This window comes from Doryrhamphus excisus, chromosome 12 (genome assembly GCF_030265055.1).
Source record: "Doryrhamphus excisus isolate RoL2022-K1 chromosome 12, RoL_Dexc_1.0, whole genome shotgun sequence".
Classification (NCBI taxonomy): Eukaryota; Metazoa; Chordata; class Actinopteri; order Syngnathiformes; family Syngnathidae; genus Doryrhamphus; species Doryrhamphus excisus.
Genome location: NC_080477.1, coordinates 13,368,446 through 13,385,857, shown reverse-complemented (window position 1 = coordinate 13,385,857; position 17,412 = coordinate 13,368,446). Strand labels below are relative to the sequence as shown.

General features: G+C 39.2%; 1 protein-coding gene across 1 annotated transcript; it reads right to left on the bottom strand.

Annotated features, from left to right (window-relative positions):
• Positions 1 to 995: 995 nt before the first annotated feature.
• Positions 996 to 17,412, bottom strand: LOC131139806 (calretinin-like). The gene is made up of 11 exons (XM_058089709.1): positions 17,226 to 17,412; positions 7,685 to 7,761; positions 6,669 to 6,758; positions 6,473 to 6,553; positions 5,018 to 5,074; positions 4,751 to 4,828; positions 3,914 to 3,969; positions 3,788 to 3,827; positions 2,046 to 2,099; positions 1,720 to 1,791; positions 996 to 1,651 (listed from the first exon to the last, which is right to left on the bottom strand). Exons 1-11 carry the CDS (start codon positions 17,314 to 17,316, stop codon positions 1,535 to 1,537), a joined length of 813 nt encoding a protein of 270 aa, XP_057945692.1. The 5' UTR covers positions 17,317 to 17,412; the 3' UTR covers positions 996 to 1,534.

Sequence of the window (17,412 nt, the reverse complement as noted above, 5' to 3'; positions counted from 1 at the left end):
CGTGTGTGTGTGTGTGTCAGTAGTACTTCTATAGTGTGTGAAAAGGAAAGCTTCAAAAATAGTGAGATTAATTAAAGATGAAAGTGGTGATGATTAATTGATGGAAGGTAGGCTGCTCCATAATGTAGAGATACTGTACGTGGGGGTGGGGGGGTGAGGGGGTGCTTCTTTCTATTTGGCAGTAAAGAAGGCTCTTAATACCTGAAAGTATGTTAAGTCATTGCTGAATTGCAAATTATACTAATAGAGTTATAATCCAAAACTTAATACCGTGGGTTTAAGATAGTTGTACTGTGTATATGGCGCTGTACAATATACTGTATGTTATTTAGGTGCACACGCATAAAGGAAGACATATGGGGAAAAAAAACATAAATCTTATAAGTTTGTATCTCTTTTGTTTGAAACATCAGACACCACATAAGTACATTTGTACAAAATATAACTTGTATGATTTGAGTACTTATGCAAAACTGGTCACTTTCAAGAGTGACTTACATAAGCCTTATATGTTGCATAATATGTATATGAAACATAAACTGAAAGTGACTGAAAATGTACATTTTTTTAATATTTTTCTTCAATTTCTATTCCATATGGGAATGACAGCATCCTACATTGTCAAGCTGTTCCTTCAATGTTTTGTTACATTGTTTGTATTCATGTAGCAGGAGTGAGACAATTCTCCCCTGCGCTCACACGGTTTTGCCCACTTGGCTCACTTTTATCTAAAAGTGTCACAAAAGCTTTTGCTGCATGAAAAATTGAAGAGTTCCAACTCAGCTAGTACATCACGCCTTCTGTTTGCAAGAGATTGGACGGTGGGGTTGTATCACTCCTGCTCCTGTGGTTATCTTTCCGCACTGGAACTGTAATCTCCGCTCCACTCCAATGGGATGAAATTATTTTCTTGCACATTGCACATTGTTAAAAGGTGAAATAATCCTCCTGACTCTTGAGGAGAGATGCGGGTGAATAACTGGAGCAAAACAGAGTCTGTTATGTTATATTTATTCATTCTCTCTGCAATATATTTAATAGAACAGTACAAGCCTCATGAAAAAAACAATACCGCCATGAATTGAAGTAAAATAAATAGAATACATGAACAAAAGTTATAGTTGGATTAATGCAAGGGGTGTCAACTCATGCCATGGAGGGACGAGACACTGCAGGTTTTCTTTCCAGGTGATTTTAAGATCAATTTGAGGGAAGGGGCTCATCAATTTAATCACCTGCTGGAGAAACTGGTTGGAAAGAACACTTGCAGTGTCTCAGCCCTTCTTTGACACATGTGGATTAATGTAAAACTGTAAATGCATTTTAAAATGGGAAAGTACACAATATATTTGATTGCTAGGACTATTTCACTATGGATTTTTATGTTATGTTTAAAAAAAAAAGTTGAAATGTCAGGGCCAGTGCTTTCAGGAGCACTTTTTGTTTTCTCTCTACCAGTGTAAGCGGGGTTAAAGGTCATACATGCACAGGAGGTAGGAAGGAGGTAGTGGGGCCAGGGAAAAGGGCCGGAGTCTCACAGTGTAGAGTCCCGACAGAGGACGATCTCCAGCTCGGCGCGAAATAGTTTCCCTCCATCCGACAGCGCCATGATGCTCTTCTTATAGCCCGACAGTCCTGTTACATCCGTATCCTGGCAACATGAACTTTGTTAGTACTGATAAAACAAGTGTCCTGCACGTATCTTACTGTCATTGCTACCATTTTGTTCTTGTCACAGAGATCCTTCAGCAAAGTATCCAGCTCCTGCTCGTCGATGTAGCCATTACCATCCTAATAAATAGATACATGAAGTGGATTCTCATTATTTATGCAGTGTTTGTTAAGAGACCAGAGTCATGTTGAGGGCAAAGGACTGAACTGGAATACTACTACTACTACAAAATATCTTCCTCACATTTTCTTTAGGTGTCTCAACACCCCACAGCACAATTAAAACAGCATCGGTTATTTGCACGTTATAGCTCTGAAACCTGCTTCACCCAACAAAACCCACGGCACCCAACACTATAAAGAAGCATTTTCACCTTATCATAGAGTGTGAAGAGTGAGTCAAATTCCTTGACGGTGAGCCTGATGCCCTGTGTACATTACAAAAGGCAGAAAATTGTTAGAAGCCCGAAGCCTCAGAACATTTTCAACATTTCTTGCAGTAAAAGTCCCAGCAGAGCCAACAGCTGATATTAATCCATGCAGATTATGATAACTGGGACTAGCATTGAATTAATCCTGATCAGACTAGCTAATCCTTTGACAGAGAGGAATTGTTGATCTTCTCTCACAAGCTGAAGTGTGTATATTTGGGGACGTACAGATCATGTGGAGGATCACCATTAGTTCTGTAGGGGAGATTTAACATTGACACTATGCTACAAACGTTGAACTTTTTGCATTGTTACAGAGGAAGTACTGTATATGGGTAGATTGTTATATGGGTAGATATTTGAAGTGGAATTTTAAAACTGGATACCCGATATCAGCAGTGTTTTTTTTTATTGGCTTCCAATCCAATCCACTTTATTTATATAGCACATTTTATAAACAGAGTTTCCAAAGTGCTGCACAGACTAGTAAAATTAAAAAGTAATAATCCAAAACTAAAAGATCATTTAAGAAATACAATAGTAAAATGGATATTAAAATATTAAAAACAAGAAACAAAGCAATAAAAGTATAAAAAATAAAACCAATTACGATAAAAACGAAGAACTAAAAGACACAGGACCATACGACTCACTCAGAGTTAAAAGCCAGAGAATAAAAGTGGGTTTTAAGACGAGACTTGTGGCATACTGTACAAAAAAAACGCAAAAATAAGAAAATAAAAAGGCACAATGTAAAGAGACAAAGCAGATATTTTGATATTTTTTTCATGTATAAATGGACGAAGCATTTTATTTACATATTTTTGGTCCCATCAGGGTGATGAAAATGTGCTTTTTCCCCTTCTTTTACATTCTAGCCATTGTTTTGCCAACTTTGTATAACCGTCCCCCATGATAATATTCAGCAATCCTTACTTCCCTGTTGTTTTTTTTACTTCTCATTGGCTGTAATCACTTTTTGGTTAATGTTTGCTATGATATGCAGCTTGTAAAAGTGTTTTGTTAAAATGCCATTGTTGTGTGAGTACATTTATTCATTTTTACTCCAAGGTTGGGAAAATACATTATTTTTGAAACACCAAGCATAACTTTTGATTGACAGGCCTATCTCAATGTCACACAGAGTGAGTGAGCGGATGAGCCGCGTCTCAACCTCTAGCTTATCACAACTGTGTGCTTATGTAAATTATTTTGTGTGGTGTCAGAAATTTGGAGGGGGGGGGGGGCAAACTCCTGTTTCGTTCCATGAAACAAAATGTTTTTGTGCTTCTACTCGAGGTTCCTAGCACCTCATATCTGTCAGTTTACTATGAAAATGTTGCAGTGTTAAAGAAAGGCCAACACATCACTGTCTCCGGCCTGTGATTGGGGATTTTTGGTGATTGCACATACTGTATGTGAATGTGAAAAATAATTGCATGATCCCGCTGACTAAGAGACAAACCACAACCATCCGCGGCAGATGCAATAATATTATGTAAGATGATTACCGCCAGACTTAAAGCAACCATGAATTTGTGTCAATGTGCCATATGTCCATTCAGCACTTTAATGACATATAATCCTCTTGTAGAGGGAATCTATTCCTGAAATGCACCATTCCTTGTCTGCTCTAACGTCATCACATATGATGTTATTCTTCAGTCACTCCTTTATTATCTTACCTGGAACTTCAGCAAAAAGTTTTCCTGTACTGGTAGGAGTCTGCGGTGATACCAAGTGGAAACGTTAACGTCGTCAAGCAGACCTTCACGAGGGGCTTGTGAATGTTTATGAATTAAGAGACAAACCTCGCCATCTCAGAGAGACCCAGCTTCCCATCGCCATTCAGATCAAACATTGTTAGCTGCAAGTCAGGAGAATTGACAGGGAATTTCATCAGGGTACGCACAGATAGCAACAGTTATACCATACATGGATGTCACAGCTGATGTATTAGCGATTTGGTGTTCAATACAGGGGCTCGGGATGTCCTGATCAGGTTTATTTGCCAAGTCATTTGAGTATCGGACAATACAGAGTCCCAATCTGATACTTAAATAACAGGATGTCCCTTATTTTTTTATTGTATTCACCTTATTATAAGACTTTAATGGCGCATTGTCAAGTAGCTTGAACAATCAAGTAATACATTTAATAAATTATTTGGACTTTAGTGCACCAGGACATATTAAATAACAATGTAATATAAAAACAAACAGCACCTCAACATACCCGGCAGGCATGTAAACAAATCAAAATAACTGCCTCATTGTTATAAATTAAGGCCAGTAATGTACTTTTATGAACTGCACTCCTAATTATTACTTTCCTACTCTAGTTTCACATAAGGAAATGTTTTTCTTGATGAAAACCGTATTGCAAACTCACTGTATTGTGTTGTGTTTGTTTTTGAGATGTCGTTTCAGGTTTGTCATGTAAAATGTAGCCTTTTCCTTCCCACCTTATGGAATCCAAGTTTGCATATTTCACACTTTGCAATGGCAAGGTTTTTATCATTCACATTAAAATAACTCTATATCACAGACATAGTTGTGTGCCCAGCTTCAAGCTGCTTCCAAATTCCACCTGTCAAGGGTTATGGATGAATCATCTATCGTATTTTCTCTTTGTCAAACAATACTCACAATAGTCTGTGTGTACTCATGGAGCTTCTTGTCATCATAGCTTCTGTTAGCTTTTTTCAGAAGGTCTGTCAGGAAACCCTGAAAGGAGTTGGCATGGTCAGTGAACGTTACAGAAAATGAAGTAGTTTGAGCAAACGACTGAAATTATATTGTACGTTTTAATTCTGTTATACAATTCAAGACAAAAACATCAGTTTATGTGTAATATGACATTACATCAATCTGATGAGCTGAACATTTTATGGAAGGCCAATATAATTCCTTTACCTTCAGTTCATTCGATTCTATGTATCCACTGCGGTCAGTGTCGTACCTCCGCCAGGCCTGCAGGAGAGGAATAAAGACAGGCTATAGTACTGCAAATGCAACAACATTTGCACCGAGTCTGTTAGATTGTATCTTAAAGTAAAAGGTTGTCGGCGATGAGATATTGTTTAAATATAGAATTTGTCCAAGAAGGATGTCTAAATCCCTGTACACATACACAGACACACACACACACACACTGCCTTTCCTCTGTTGGAGGCAGTGGTCCATCCATAATGAATGCTTGTCTTAGAATAGGTTTTAATGCTCAAGAACAGCATGAACATCTCGCACCATACACTTTGAAGAAGACATGACCAGGGTTTTTTTCTAAAAACAAAAAATAATATAATAAATTCTAAACTATTGAAAAATAAAACAAGTGCAAGAAAAGTAAGGTTTAATGGTGGCAATGTGCATTTATTATACAGTACCTCGGTTAGTGTTTTTTCTGTTTAATGTAAAAAAATGTTGCCTCGGTTTGCATGTTCTGGTTTTGCGTTATTCATAAAAAATGTATTTTTGTCAGAAAACGTCCTTTTAGCATCTTTAGGATGCTAAAAAATGGCGGCTACGTCACTCATTTATGATGTCATCAGCAGTTGACTCTAAAAATGTTAAGATACGGTTTTATAGTTAAAAAAATATATAGTATATTTATAGTTTAAAAAAATTGTAAATACACATTGATGGCAAATCAATGGGATAAACGATCATTTAAAAGTTACTTTTAATATGGCAGTGAGAGCAAAGTCTTCTTTTCCAACACTTGCAACTTTCTTTGACTCCATTTTGTTTTATTGAGGTGAGGAAATAACAGGAAGGTGGAGTTGAACAGGCAGTTGTTGTTCTCGCTGCCACATCATGGTTTTGGGAAAAGTTAAGGAGAACATGCAAACTCCACACAGAGATGCCCAAGTGGAGAATTGAACCCATGTCTTCCTGACCCCCTGACTACTATACTCAAGCATGCTAACCACTCGTCCACCGTACAGGCCTGTTTTATGCATGTAAAACTATAAAAACGTGTTTTGTGTTAACATTTTTCTTAACACAAAACACATTTTTGTTAACACTAACATTTTCTTATGGGAAAAATGTATTTGGTTAGCGTCCGTTTCGGTTAGTGTCCGTTTCAGTTATAGTCGGACTCATCATCTCTGCTGGCAAACCATCTCTTTTCTGGTTTATCCCAAAGGTGTTGAGAGGATTCTTCCACATCAAACTCATTTAAGGAGGCTTTGCTTTGTACATTGTAAAATTGAAAGGGCCCTTTTCAAACTGTTCCCATAACACAGGAATCATAGAATTACCCAAAATGTTTTGGTAATATAAAAAATTAACAGTCACGGGAACTAAGGCTTGACAAAGAGGTATGTCCAAAAACTTTTGCCCATATAGACTGTTGATTCTTACCGCCATGAACTCAGCACTGGATCCCACAAACTCTCTGAAACAAAGCAGGAAGTTTTCTTCTGTGGGCAGAAGCTGAGCCAACTAAAAAGAGAAAAATGAAAGCTGGATGAAAAGTGTGTTGTTATTCTCTTCATCCTAACTCCAGAGATCAATTAATCCATGAGTGTGTTTCATCAAGTCTCATCATGGTGTTCACCTCTGCCATCTCAATCCTTCCGTCAGAATTCTTGTCGAAACTGGCCATGAACTCCCGCATCTTTTCCTTGATTACGGCATGCGAGGGATCCTGCATTAAAGCAACAACATGTAAGATGATATAGTGCTTGTTTTCAAAATAACCATGCAAGGAAACCATCATGAACTTTCGTAACAGAACATTAGTACATGTGTATGAATTCATACTATTTTGGCTCAGAATACAGTAATCCCTCGTTTATCCCTCATCCCTCGTGAATTTCCTCAAAGTAGGAGTCCAAATCTACTGCATAAATTAAATATTTTCATAGTTAACGCATAGAAAAGGTGTTTATGACCTTCTAAATGTGTTTTTTACATTATTAGAGCCCTCTAGACATAAAGTAACACCCCTATATTCACCTTTATGCTCATATTAGGCAATATAGTAGACATTATAACAGAAAATAAGCCTTGTAAGACATTAAAAAAGACTAAATGTGTTCACTAGGGCAGGGGTCCCCAACCACTGGTACCAGTCTGTGGGAGGGACCAAACAGAGCAGTTTTCAGGTGCAATGATTAAATAAAATGAAAAAAAATTGTAAATAACATTGAATGTTATATTACATCATTAATTCTATTACAATTTGGGAAATACGGGCCATCATTTTATTTAAAATATATACAATTGTTGTTTCTGCCTTAGTTTTAAACAATACATATAAAAATAAGAATTAACAGAATTGTTGAATGCAGCTTATGAATGGCTTATATTTGTATTTATAGTTATAGCTAGTCTTTTTTATGCTTGAAAATCAAACAATTTCTGCAGACAGTATCTAAAATTTGGTTCAATATCCATATATAGATATTTTTTTTAAACATGCAAAGCATGATTCATTAGTTAGTATATTTTTGCCAAAGCAGGTATCTGCAGTATAGCACTTATGAACAGTCATAATATCTTCATGTGCCCAAGGCAGCCTGAAGCATTTCTTGTGAAAATCTCGATAAAATACACGGGAGCAACACTCACCATGCCTGCTCCTCGTCTGGCCGTCTCCAGCTCTCTGATGAAGTTTTCCAGCTCTTTGCCTTCAATGTAACCATTTCCTGCAACCAACACCAGAGGAACAAACGAAGGGTTATGAATTGTTGAGATAGCTTCAAGCTCTCTTTGAAGCATTTGATGAAAGGTTACAGAAGTTTATTTTCCACTTTATAACATCCAAACCTTGCATTGTTCTCTCTTCAATCCATAGGTATTTGCTAGTAGTAGAAGATATACAGACTGTATTTCATACAAAGTACATAATTTTCTCAAATAGTGGCCAAATGAGCCATCTATTAAAGGATGTGTGTTACTAAAAATGCTCGTACAGAGAAGGGAATACTTTCAATGTTACTGCCAACATGGACACATTTATTGTGCTCAACATGCAGTTTGACTCTTGAATATGATTGTATGCTTCACAGCTCTCTGTTATGTTGCATTTTCCGGGTTTCAGTTTCTCTCAGAAGTATTTCACAGTGGGGCATGAAAACATTTCAGTCCCCGAAGGGGACATGACAGAAAATAACTAAGAACTCCTGGTCTAAAGAATAGACCAAGCCAAGACCTCCAGCTACTGTAAGTAAAGAAAAAAAACTGCATAATATAAGTAATCCCTTGCCACTTTGCAGTTCAGATTTCACTCTAGCCTCAAAAATGCAATAAATCATGCTGTTTTGTGGTTGAATACAGCTATTATTAATTGAAAAATATGCATATTTAATTCTAATGGCTTTGAATCAATTGTAAATGGACTGTTAAGGTTGTCTTAGAACAGCGGTCATCAATGTTTTTTCTTGTGAGCGCTACTCTTACAAAATGAAAATGGCCAAGAGCTACTCATTTTTGTAATATTTACATTCATAGATTATTTCAACCCAAACAAATTGACATTCATGTTTTAACAAAACATTCACAAAATGTTGGTATCCACAACTCACGTTTTGCATTTTTTTGTAGTGTTCTTACATTATTAACTGAAAAACTGAATGAAAAGCAGGCTTGCGGGCACCCCATGGAGTTGGAGCCCCACACCACAATCCACCCACCACTCTGCTCTCCTCGTACCAGAACACATGTATAGCAGCACACACAAGCACAAGACTTGTTTATTTATGGGTAATACAAGTGTAAAGGTGACTATAGGGGTGTTATATCATGTGTAGAGGGCTCTAATAATGTAAAAACTGTACTTTGAAGGTTGTAAACAGGTTTGCTTTAACTATGAAAGGATTTCATTCATCCATTTCATTCATCACAGTAAATCTGAGTCTGGAACCAATCAACCGCAATGAATGGATTACTGTATATACGTAGTGTATATTTCAATCAAATCTGTGACCAGTTGAGGTATGGTGTATATTAGAAGAGAGACCATTTAAAGATGTACAGTTTGCAAAGGATAAAGCTTCAGCAGATAGGGAACATTGATTTTTAGTTCCTGTATTGAGCGCGTAAACAGTCCGGGGTCAGAAGAAAATTCCACATCCTATGGTCGAGAATGATTTTCTTGATGAGTATTATATTCTCTCCATTGCCTTGGAGGTGAATGGACCATGAGAACTGACCTTGACCGGCAGTTAAAGTTCCCCCAGGAAATAACACCTACCTCCCTCCGACCAGACATTGTTCTCTGGTATATTCCCACGAGGACCGTCATCATGGCAGAGCTGACGGTTCCATGGGAAGAGGGTAATGGATGCAGCTTTCGAAAGAAAGAAGAAGGAGGACACGGACCTGGCAGCTGGGTTCTCCCAAGCAGGGTGGAAACCACTGATATTCCCTGTAGAAGTTGGGTACCGAGGTTTCACAGGGATTTGGTGTCCCTGAGAGATACTTGATCCAAGCTAAGGAAGGCACTTAAAGACCTCGCAGAGGAGGTAGAGCAGGGCAGTTTTTGGCTCTTGCGGAAAAACAGACCATGGGATAAGCCTAGCAGGAGCCTAGCAGGATGATGGGTTTGGTATGTGGTTTGGCTTCAAGGAAATTGACTCCCTTGCCATGCATAGTCCTTTCAGATTCAGTCCACACACGAGCGCAATACCAGATGGACATGTCAAAATGGGAGAAGGATCCTACAGCCGGCTTCAGGGGGCCGGCTGCTCCACCACCCTGAGATGTTCCAGGATTAAAGGAGCGAAACATCAGTAAAGGGTGGCTCCTGGAAATCGGAGTATCTGGAGAAAACCCACACAGAAATTGTCATAGATATGTCCTATGTTAAAAAAAAAAAAGCCAACACAGACATTCATTCATTCATTTTCTATCACTTATCCTCACAAGGGTCGCGGGGGGTGCTGGAGCCTATCCTAGCTGTCTTCGGGCGAGAGGCGGGGTACACCCTGGACTGGTCGCCAGCCAATCACAGGGCACATATAGACAAACAACCATACGCACTCACATTCATACCTATGGACAATTTGGAGTGGCCAATTAACCTAGCATGTTTTTGGAATGTGGGAGGAAACCGGAGTCCCTGGAGAAAACCCACGCATGCACGGTGAGAACATGCAAACTCCACACAGAGATTGCAGAGGGTGGAATTGAACCTGCGTCTCCTAGCTGTGAGGTCTGTGCGCTAACCACACAACTGCCGTGCAGCCTGCCAACACAGATGTTAAGTTAAAAAGAGTTAAATCACTAGATAACCTTAACACATTCTATCATTTATTTTTAAATGTGAATAAAAAGTGAACAGGTGAAGCCTGGAGAGAACAACAATAATCTTGAGACCATAATATGTTGACAATGTGATATTTCATGTCAAAGTGGCATTTGCAGGGGCAGGGTTTGCTGGAGCGGAAGAAATGAATCACAGCACTTGGGAGCAGTTGGAGTGTGTAATGAGTGTTTTCTTGACTAAGAGAGTGAAAGTGGGCAGTCAGATTGATGCTTATTGGGGCATTCTGTCCCTCTTTCGCCATAATTAGGAGAATGAGTCACATGACCCGGGATCATAAACCATTTACTCTTCCGGTTTTTCCGCAAGAAAAGAAGGTGAGTACGAGTTGAATCATCACTACATATGGAATATACAGTAATGTAAATAATTAACCCCCCCTTTCATCCGTTTTATATAATCTCCATTCCTTTGTGATGATTCTCATCATCCCCGCCCCCCTTCACTTCACCTCCGTGCCTCATCTGGACACTATACAGTATATGTTGGGGCACCATCTGTCCTTACAGACATGAACAAATCACTGCTGGAACACAGCAGACACAAACATATCCAAAACATGTTTTGACTGCTGAAATTCAACAGCCATTTAATTTGTCTTGGTCCCACATATCAGTACTATTGCAACTTATTTTCACCAACCTTTCTCAAACAAAGATATTAAAAACTCAATTGCCTAAAATCATGCTGAAAGTAACATTTCCAAGCATAAAAATTGTAGTATTTTAAAACGTAATGTCCTGGAATGTCCAGTGAAACACAAATACCAGACTTGGTGTTCGGACCTGGAGTTTGCATGTTCTCCCCATATGTGTGTAGGTTTTCTCCGGGTATTCCATTTTCCTCCCACATTCCAAAAACATGCTAGGTTAATTGGCGACTCCAAATTGTCCATAGGTATGAATGTGAGTGTGAATGGTTGTTTGTCTATAAACCCACACATGCACGGGGAGAACATGCAAACTCCACACAGAGATGGCTGAGGGTGGAATCGAACCCTGGTCCTCCTAGCTGTGAGGTCTGTGCGCTAACCACTCGACTGCCGTGTCGCCAATAAGAATAAATAAAAAACAAAAAAAAAGTTAAATTATTACTGTCGCTTTCATAGGAGCAAATCCTTTAACATGTTCAAGGATACTGTAGCCACCTGGCAGTTATTGTATGTACCGTATACATGCTAGGTTAATTTGCGACTCCAAATTGTCCATAGGTATGAATGTGAGTGTGAATGGTTGTTTGTCTATATGTGCCCTGTGATTGACTGGCAACCAGTCCAGGGTGTACCCCGCCTCTCACCCAATGACAGCTGGGATAGGCTCCAGCATACCCACGACCCTTGTGAGGATGAGTGGTATACAAAATGGCTGTATGGATGCATGGAGTGTAAAGTAACTATAGGGTGTTAGTTTCTTGTCTAGAGGGCTCTAATGTTAAAATTAAATCGTATTTAGAGGGTCATGAACAGGTTTTCTATGTTGTGACTATGAAAATATTACATTCATAAATAAGGAATCCAATTATCCCAGATAAACGAGGCATTACTGTATTGCCACAAATATATTTTGGTCTGTTGCACTGACAGCAGTGTGTCTCATACCCAAACAAAGCAACCACACATCCGTGACTCAGTCTCTGAAGAATGGATAGTCGGGGTGCTAATTTCTCAGAGTTGAGACAATGCTCTTACCCAATCCAAGCAAGAGCTACTCAAACCTGAATGAAAGCAGGCTTTGGACCTGTCCTGTGTGGCTTGTTTGTTTGTTTCATAGAACACACATTGAACGATGAACAACTCATAACCGTCTCCTTGCTCCTTTCAAGTACTGTGACGCGTGATGATGACATTCAAGAACACTGCATATTGAAACAATTTGTAGCAAAGCATGCAGGTGCACCATAGGTGAAAGCTGTTTGTAATATTCTGACTCTCTCATATCGGTAAATAAGGAAAACAAAATATTTGAAGACAATTTAAAACAATTAAAAAGGTGGAAAAAAAAAGAAATTCAATGGATGTTTGCTTCTACGTTGTGACCCTGAGGGCCTCATTAGCACACTATGCAGCTTGATCCAATGGAGTAAGACTTAGGTAGATCAACTGTGATAAAATGGTCTGCCTATATACTACTGTAGTATATAAAAAGTAGGTTGAACTTCAGGCTGTACTGCTAATATTTTCATGCCCATTTGTATGATTGTGAAGGCTGTACCAGGGCCTTAATCCTTGCTCGGGATTTAGCTTGGATTGAAGGACTATTTTTCCCACATTCCTGCACAAAGAATATGAGATATAGTTCCATGTGCACACTCTAAGGTCTAATGTATTTAGATTGTCTTTACAAGGAAACTAATCCTGAGTTATAAAGGTATTACTTTAACAATATGTACATTATTATTGTGGTTGTAGTTTACAGTGGTATAGAGGTAGTGGTTTCTAATACAGAAAATGCAAGAAATTATTTAAAATTATTTTAAAAATTGCACTGTTGGATATTAAGGACATTCAAAGTAGAGCTTCAAAATGCAAAAAGAAGAAATGAAAGAAGAAAAAAAAAACAGAGTCAGCGATTTATTGCAAACACCCATTAAACTGAATAGGCTGTTCATCAGCAAATTAAAAGTATAAGACGACAGACTTTACAGGGCAAAAATGTGGCTTTAATGTCATTTTCTGTCAGTTATTCACATTGTCATGATCTGTTGATGGCAATCTCTCGCAGCACACCTTGCAAAATGCAAATTCTTGCAATTTTTTGCAACAATTTTGCCTCTTTTGTGTAGCAAATTCCAAACACAAACCACATCTGTCTGTCTCACACCAACTACCCTCATGTCCTCCTTCACTACATCCATAAACCTCTTTGGTCTTTCTCTACGCCTCCTACCTGGCAGCTCTAAATGCAGCATCCTTCTACTAATATATTCACTATCTCTCCTCTGGACTCTAACCATCTCAATCTGGCCTCTATGACTATCTCCAAGGCCTCTAACATGTAATGTCCCTCTCATGTACTCATTCCTGATCCTATCCATCCTGGTCACTCCCAATGAGAACCTCAGCATCCTCATCTCTGCTCCCTCCGGTTCTGCTTCCTGTCTTTTCCTCAGTGGCACTGTCATTGCGTAATGTTACAAAAACAAGTCAACTCCTCCAATCTCCTATCGGGGATTGTCGAGTTGACATGAAATGAAACTGACATGCCATTTATTGTTGCAGGCTTACGAGGAACAATGTGCAAATGAGAAGGATTGACAATTTGCATTGTCTATTCGGCATGTAACTTTGCTGTCTTCGTCCCAGTTTGCGGCCACTGTCCAATCAGTGTGTCACAGCTGCGACAGGGACAGCCTTCTTCAACTGAACTGATGCCAGCAATGGTCCATCACTAAACCATTCCTCCAGCGATACATACCAATATGCCGACTGGACATTAAATTGGCAGTCTCCCCTCCCCAAAGCCACAGCATTTGATTCATCATTCTAGAATGCACACATCACTTGATTATTTATAGACAAACTGCCCTTATAATGAATCTGTCATGCAGGAGTGAGTGTAAAGCATGCGTGTTGATTTATGGTGAAATGAGCATACATTGATCTTCAGCATCCAGTATTTCACCAGTCAAAATGCTTGTCATTTGTGGTGCAAACTATTGCAGTTTTTCCCTCTATTGATAAGACACTGTTCTGAACTGGCAAAGCAGTACATGTGTTGACATGGAAAGAAAGGCATGGAGGGTATTCTGTGAAAGTGGCTTCATTCCCAAGATGCAGCTCAACACAACCTAAAATCCACAATTGCTGATTCAGTCGATCACCAGAAACTTTATCACATGCCAAGACCATATAGATTGCAAGGGATTTTCCTGAATGTATAGCTGCTGCTTATAAACCTTCCACCTCCATGTTGAGAATAATTATTCTATAAGTTTCAGAATATAGTGGCAGTAAAAGAATAGCATTCCAGAAACAGTCCTATGAAAATTATTATTCCAGACAACAAAAACAATGTCTTCTTGCCCAACGCCCTGCTGCACCTGTGTCAGTAGGCACTCACACCCATACACCCAGAACTACATGACTGGAAATTACACCAGCATTGCTTACTTAGCCCATTATCCTATGATATTTCTCTTGGTCAGGTTGAAACCAGACTCATCCACATAGATATATTAATATGGCCTATCATCAGAAACTGAAAATCTCTGGAACAAACGCACACAAAACAGGGAATTCAGTTTTCCAGCACTTGTGAACCAAAATTTTGCTTTAGATCAGGGGTCTCAAACATGCGGCCCACGAGCCAAATGTGGCCGGCAGGACACTAGTTTGAGGCCCCCGCCTTGATATGAAAGTTTAATGTTAGTGCGGCCCGCTCAAGTTTGATATGGATGCTGTATGGTATCATGTACCCAGAAAAAATTATTACGTTTGATTAATGTTCATGTTAAAGGTTAAATAACTGTTAATAGTTATCGTCCCTAACCGCGTGGAAGTGGTATGTTTTTGGCTATTTAAGTTTAAAGGAAATAACTTGAAGGCTACCGTTTAGGTCGCTAGCTCTCTAGTTTGCGAGTTAGCATGCGTCTCAAGACCTTGCAGTTGCGCAATATGTTGTAAATAAAAAGAGTATAAATGTGACTATAGCCTTGCCCAGACCCTAGCTCCAGTGGCCCCCAGGTAAATTGAGTTTGAGACCCCTGCTTTAGATGATTCACAGTATTCTCAGAACATTTCTGACTGCTTGTATTGTTTACATCCTATGTAAATTAACGTAAATTAATGTACATATTCAAATCGCTCTTGTACTCTGAGGGAGTTCCTTTCAAAGGGAACCCTGTAGATTTGCTTCATGCGGTTCAATGGTGGAGAGGCTTACATTGTTGATTCCTATGAAATTGGATGTCACAATAGTATTGCATTGTTTTTGCGCCACCATTTGGTGATGGTTAAATAACGCCAGTCTTGGTAAAAGTACATGTATAATGGAGGTACTCATACCTGTTGTCCTCTTTAAATCATCCAATAATTGATCCCACTGTGTATCCGCTCAGGTTGGGTGTCATGTGATTCCATGAATAGCACCATATCAATGACAGTGGCATGAATCCTCTTCCTCCACCATGACCTTTTGTTCTTCTGACATCCATCCTGAACAGCTAATAGTGTTTGTAAGCAGGTTTTCTTAAGTGTGCAGTTCATTGGCAGAAGTATTTTCAGCTGTGATCTTAATTGTGGCAGCTGTGTTGGAACACTAGCTGAATTTGGCCTCTTTGTGTTCACTTTGTCTTTGTCTAAAGTGTCTTCAAATGGGCAAAAAAATGTATTCAGTCTTTTGCAAGAGTCCAAGAGTTTGGAAACTGTATACAAACCATGAAGAGAGTTCAAGGTTCAAGAGTTCTGTTTTTGTTCCTGTGTGAAATTGCGGTGAATGAAATTTTGTGTCTTTTCATTGGGTCTGTTTCCATTGGGAAAAACTGTAAATGAATGAGCTTTTTAACAATGTCCTCATATAAAGTGATGTCACCAATCAAAGGGTTCACATGAGATGCTTGAGTCTTGCTCCAGGACTGAGCTTCACAATGGCTCCACCATGCATTTGCCTGCCTTTTTTCCATTCATTTATTCATTCATTTTCTACCGCTTTTCCTCACGAGGGTTGCGGGGGTGCTGGAGCCTATCCCAGCTGTCTTTGGACGAGAGGCAGGGTACACCCTGGACTGGTCGCCAGCCAATAAGAGGGCACATATAGACAAACAACCATTCACACTCACATTCATACCTATGGACAATTTGGAGTCGCCAATTAACCTAGCATGTTTTTGGAATGTGGGAGGAGAAAACCCACGCATGCACAGGGAGAACATGCAAACTCCACACAGAGATGGCCGAGGGTGGAATTGAACCTTGGTTTCCTAGCTGTGAGGTCTGCGTGCTAACCACTCGACCACCGTGCCGCCCCCTGTCTTCCATTTTTAGTTCAATTTAAGTTGCATTTAGGTCCTCCTGTCTCCATTAAAACCACCAAATGAACCACTACACTATCTCTAGGTTTGTTTCTCGGTGGATCTTCAATTATGTTGGCCAGTCTCAGCATCAGAGCAGGTCTCAATGAACGCTGCATGTCCAATGGTTAGTGATTCAATCCATTCTGCATTCCAGCATCACACATAAATATCTAGAAGAAACCCTCATCTGCTTTGAGACACAGCAGGATAGGGTGAGCTTTATTTAATACTACTTATGAATAATCAGTTGGGCTTTGCTTGGTTTAGAGGAGAGGTCAGAGGAGAGTTTTTTTTTTTAACAACAGTATAAGGTAATCCTGGAATTAATACTGGAACATAGAAATCAGAAGAGTGACCCTTCGTGGCACGGAGCTTGGCATTTTGACCCACTGACATAGCAGTTATACAAACAGTATAGACATTCAGTCGCTCTTCCATCGGTTCTTTGCATCCTTCATCCTATTCAGTGACACACCCCCCACCCTCTTCTTGGTTCGTCCCCTCAACCCCATACTCTCTTTTTTCTTCACTCACTCCTCTTCTTCATAAATATTCTATGAGCTCTGTTTCCCCTCACTTCTCCTTCAGTCTTAAATACTTAATTTAACCACAGTGTGGCATTTTAAACCATATTAATATTAGAAATTATCAAATAATGTATAGTTTAATAGATTTATTCTTTTTTTTAATTGTATAAAACATTGAAAACTGATATTTATAATGCATGGTTACTTTTACAAGTATTTTTATGGTCTAATTTGTACTTAAATGAGGATTTCAAAACAAAATTCATACTTCTAAAAAAAATGCAAAGAACTTTTGAATGGCGTCACTAACCGTCTGCATCAAAATGTTTCCAGATGTCGATGAACTGGGCTGCAGTGAGCTCGGCCAGGTGCAGGTGAGGCTGCTGAGTCTGGGCTGCCATCTCTCTTTTTTGCTGCTTCTTCGCTTCTTTTCACTGGACTTGAGCAGAGGAAGAACGTTTCTCCTTGTAGCTCCTTGATCATCTGCGCTGCTCCTC